Below are 853 nucleotides of genomic sequence, written 5' to 3'. Positions count from 1 at the left end.
GGGCGCTCTTGGTGTCAGTTCGTCATTGAGGAGCGCTTCCTGTGATACCTGACGCCGCTCCGCCAACTCCTCCTCCTCTTCGTTTTGAACCAGTGCCGGTACTGGTTCTACCATTTCTCGCTCTTCATGTTGTTGCTGCTGGAGGGAATGGAACACGAGCCGCTCCTCATCCTCACCTTCTTGCTCCATTTCGCGCTCGTGTTCCAGGAGCTCTCGGGACAATTCTAATTGCTCCTGAGTTGGCGGAGGACTTGCGCGATGTCCTAAGTCCGCCCTTGGGACCGCAACTGTTGCAATATTATTATGAGCTTCAAGCTCATTTCTCTCCAGCCTCGCTCTCAAATCATTAATCTAAAAAAAATCCCACACCTATTAATACAGCTAACGACAAATTCAATAAACAAATTAAATATTACTGTAACCTGAATTCAATTCAAAATCAAGAAAGAAAAACATACTAAATGCGCCGCATTTCGCAAATAATCCTCCAATACTTGGAGGTACAGCGGCTCTTCGCGAAGATGATTTTTCAAATCTGCCAAAGTTGGCAGATTTGGGCCTTGCACATTAACGTAAGCCATATTTGCTGAAAAATCAACATGACAGACTGAATAAACTTCCAGCTCATTACTGTAGTTTTGCTTACTTAATAAGAACTGCCCAGGAATACAGTAAAAGATTAATCAAAATTTATCCATACATATATTTGTCCAATAACCATCCCTACCACACTGTAACATTATTGTCCATGTAAACTGCTCATATGGCATGATTGCTAGGTTATTCTTACCGTCAGCCATTTGAACGTGCATTATTCGAATATTGTTAGGACGTCTTAACCCTTCCCCCCCCC

General features: G+C 43.1%; 1 protein-coding gene across 1 annotated transcript; it reads right to left on the bottom strand.

Annotated features, from left to right (window-relative positions):
* Nucleotides 1–48: 48 nt before the first annotated feature.
* Nucleotides 49–581, bottom strand: LOAG_19259 (hypothetical protein; the record flags this gene model as incomplete). Its single annotated transcript, XM_020451911.1, has 2 exons — nt 49–351; nt 459–581. Coding segments are annotated over 2 exons (426 nt in total), but the record flags the coding sequence as incomplete, so codon positions are not given.
* Between the last annotated feature and the right edge of the window lie 272 nt (nt 582–853).

Source organism: Loa loa, assembly GCF_000183805.2.
Source record: "Loa loa unplaced genomic scaffold supercont3.4016, whole genome shotgun sequence".
Classification (NCBI taxonomy): Eukaryota; Metazoa; Nematoda; class Chromadorea; order Rhabditida; family Onchocercidae; genus Loa; species Loa loa.
Note: the sequence above shows the minus strand (reverse complement) of the source record. Positions and strands in the feature narration are given on the sequence as shown.